Here is a 1663-nt window from a genome sequence, read left to right on the forward strand (position 1 = left end):
TAACTTGTCCGTTTAAACTTTCTATAATTTAATCACCATCTATTTATGTTAGAAAATAATAAATAAAAAAATAATAAAAATCCGCGTCAACTTAAATACCAAAATACATCCGTAGATTGGAATATTAAAACTTAATTAGCATACGAACCGTGAATAGCTATTTAAATACGGTCCAGTCCGATGATGCGAGGAAAAGAGATTACATTTACATAATAAGGACGTTTAAATGATATCGCCTATTTTAGGAGAAAATGTAATTTATGAAAACCGGTCTCACATCTCTTCAGATATAAGCAACAGGGTAGATTTATTATTGTTTATGCAGAGAATATTAAATGTATACATAGCCAAAACAGCCAAGTGATATTAAATCCCCACATGACATTACTTGAAAAGTAAAACAAAAGCTGTACATACATCGTAGCTCCATGTGCAGGAGACGCCGGCGAACTTGGCGACACAACGGCCCAGCTCGACGTCTTCATGCGTGGTGTAGAGGTGCTTGAGGCAGTACTTCACGTGCGGCGCGACGCGGCGCAGCGTCTCACGCGAGATGAGCACGCCGGGCCCACCCATACAGAAGTTCTCGTTGTATTCTAGCGCCAGCGCGTCGCGCTCCGCCGCCGTGCCGCGCCCCGCTTGCCCGATGAACTGCGGCTTGCGGCTGTCCACCGAACGCAGGAACTCGCCCAACTTGTCGCCGCGCACGTACACATCATCGTCCGCACGCATGAACCACTCGAACCTATCCCCGTACTTCTCGTACATGTATAGGAGCATCAGGAACGACTTCTTCTGCGGCGGGTAGCTGTCGTCCACGAAGCGCAACGGCACCAGCGGCAGGCCAGGAGCTCGCGACACCTCCGAGCTGAAGAACGCGATGCGGCCGGGCAGATCCTGCGCCCACGTGTCGTATACAGCCCGTGCGCGCGACTCCAGGTACTGCTCCGCGGTCATCACGCCCACAAACACTAGAGTTCTGTTAGAATTCTCCACTGTCTCCTCGGACCTTAAACCTATGATACTCAGTGGATCCGGATCCACGTACAGTTTCCCAGCTTCAGGACATGCCTGGATTGAAGTCCGCGAAGATGTTTTTAAACATAGTTTGAGGAAGACCCCGAGGGTGACGCCGGCGACGACGCCGGCCACCAGGTGCATCCACCTGCTCCTCCGCGGCATCGCGACCCGCCTTTACCAGCGACCACTGACACACTTCGAGAAAAGGTACATTCCACGAATATACTCTTTATCCCTTTTCCGTCGCAAGGGGTAGACATTAGCGGGCAAACACTCTGTTCACTTTCGATCGATCACATGGCCGATACGGGCGCATCACGCGAAATGAGCCACTATCGCGTCGACATGAGCTATATATCGAATTTTGCAGATGTTATCGGAGCGAACACGATCGTGAGCGGCGCGTGTCGAAATGCGATCCGCACATTCTGCACTCACTACGAGCATTCAACGCGAACGAACGACTCGTGCGCCGGCTGCCGTGCAACTGGAACGTTGAATCGCCTCAAAACAAAAAGCAGCGGTAATTCGGACCGTCCGCAGCAATTGCGCCTTCCCGCTCGCGCGTGCGGTGTCCGCGTGCTGCCGTCTCGATCGCGGCCAGCGTTGCCGCCTTGTGAACTTGTCCCATTCACGGGCGACG

General features: G+C 51.7%; 1 protein-coding gene across 1 annotated transcript; it reads right to left on the reverse strand.

The window, feature by feature from the left end:
* Nucleotides 1-417: 417 nt before the first annotated feature.
* Nucleotides 418-1663, reverse strand: LOC106108669 (chondroitin sulfate synthase 1-like; the record flags this gene model as incomplete). Its single annotated transcript, XM_013289928.1, has 1 exon — nt 418-1663. A coding segment is annotated over exon 1 (765 nt), but the record flags the coding sequence as incomplete, so codon positions are not given.

Source organism: Papilio polytes, unplaced genomic scaffold, assembly GCF_000836215.1.
Source record: "Papilio polytes unplaced genomic scaffold, Ppol_1.0 DF821422.1, whole genome shotgun sequence".
In the NCBI taxonomy this organism is placed as follows: Eukaryota; Metazoa; Arthropoda; class Insecta; order Lepidoptera; family Papilionidae; genus Papilio; species Papilio polytes.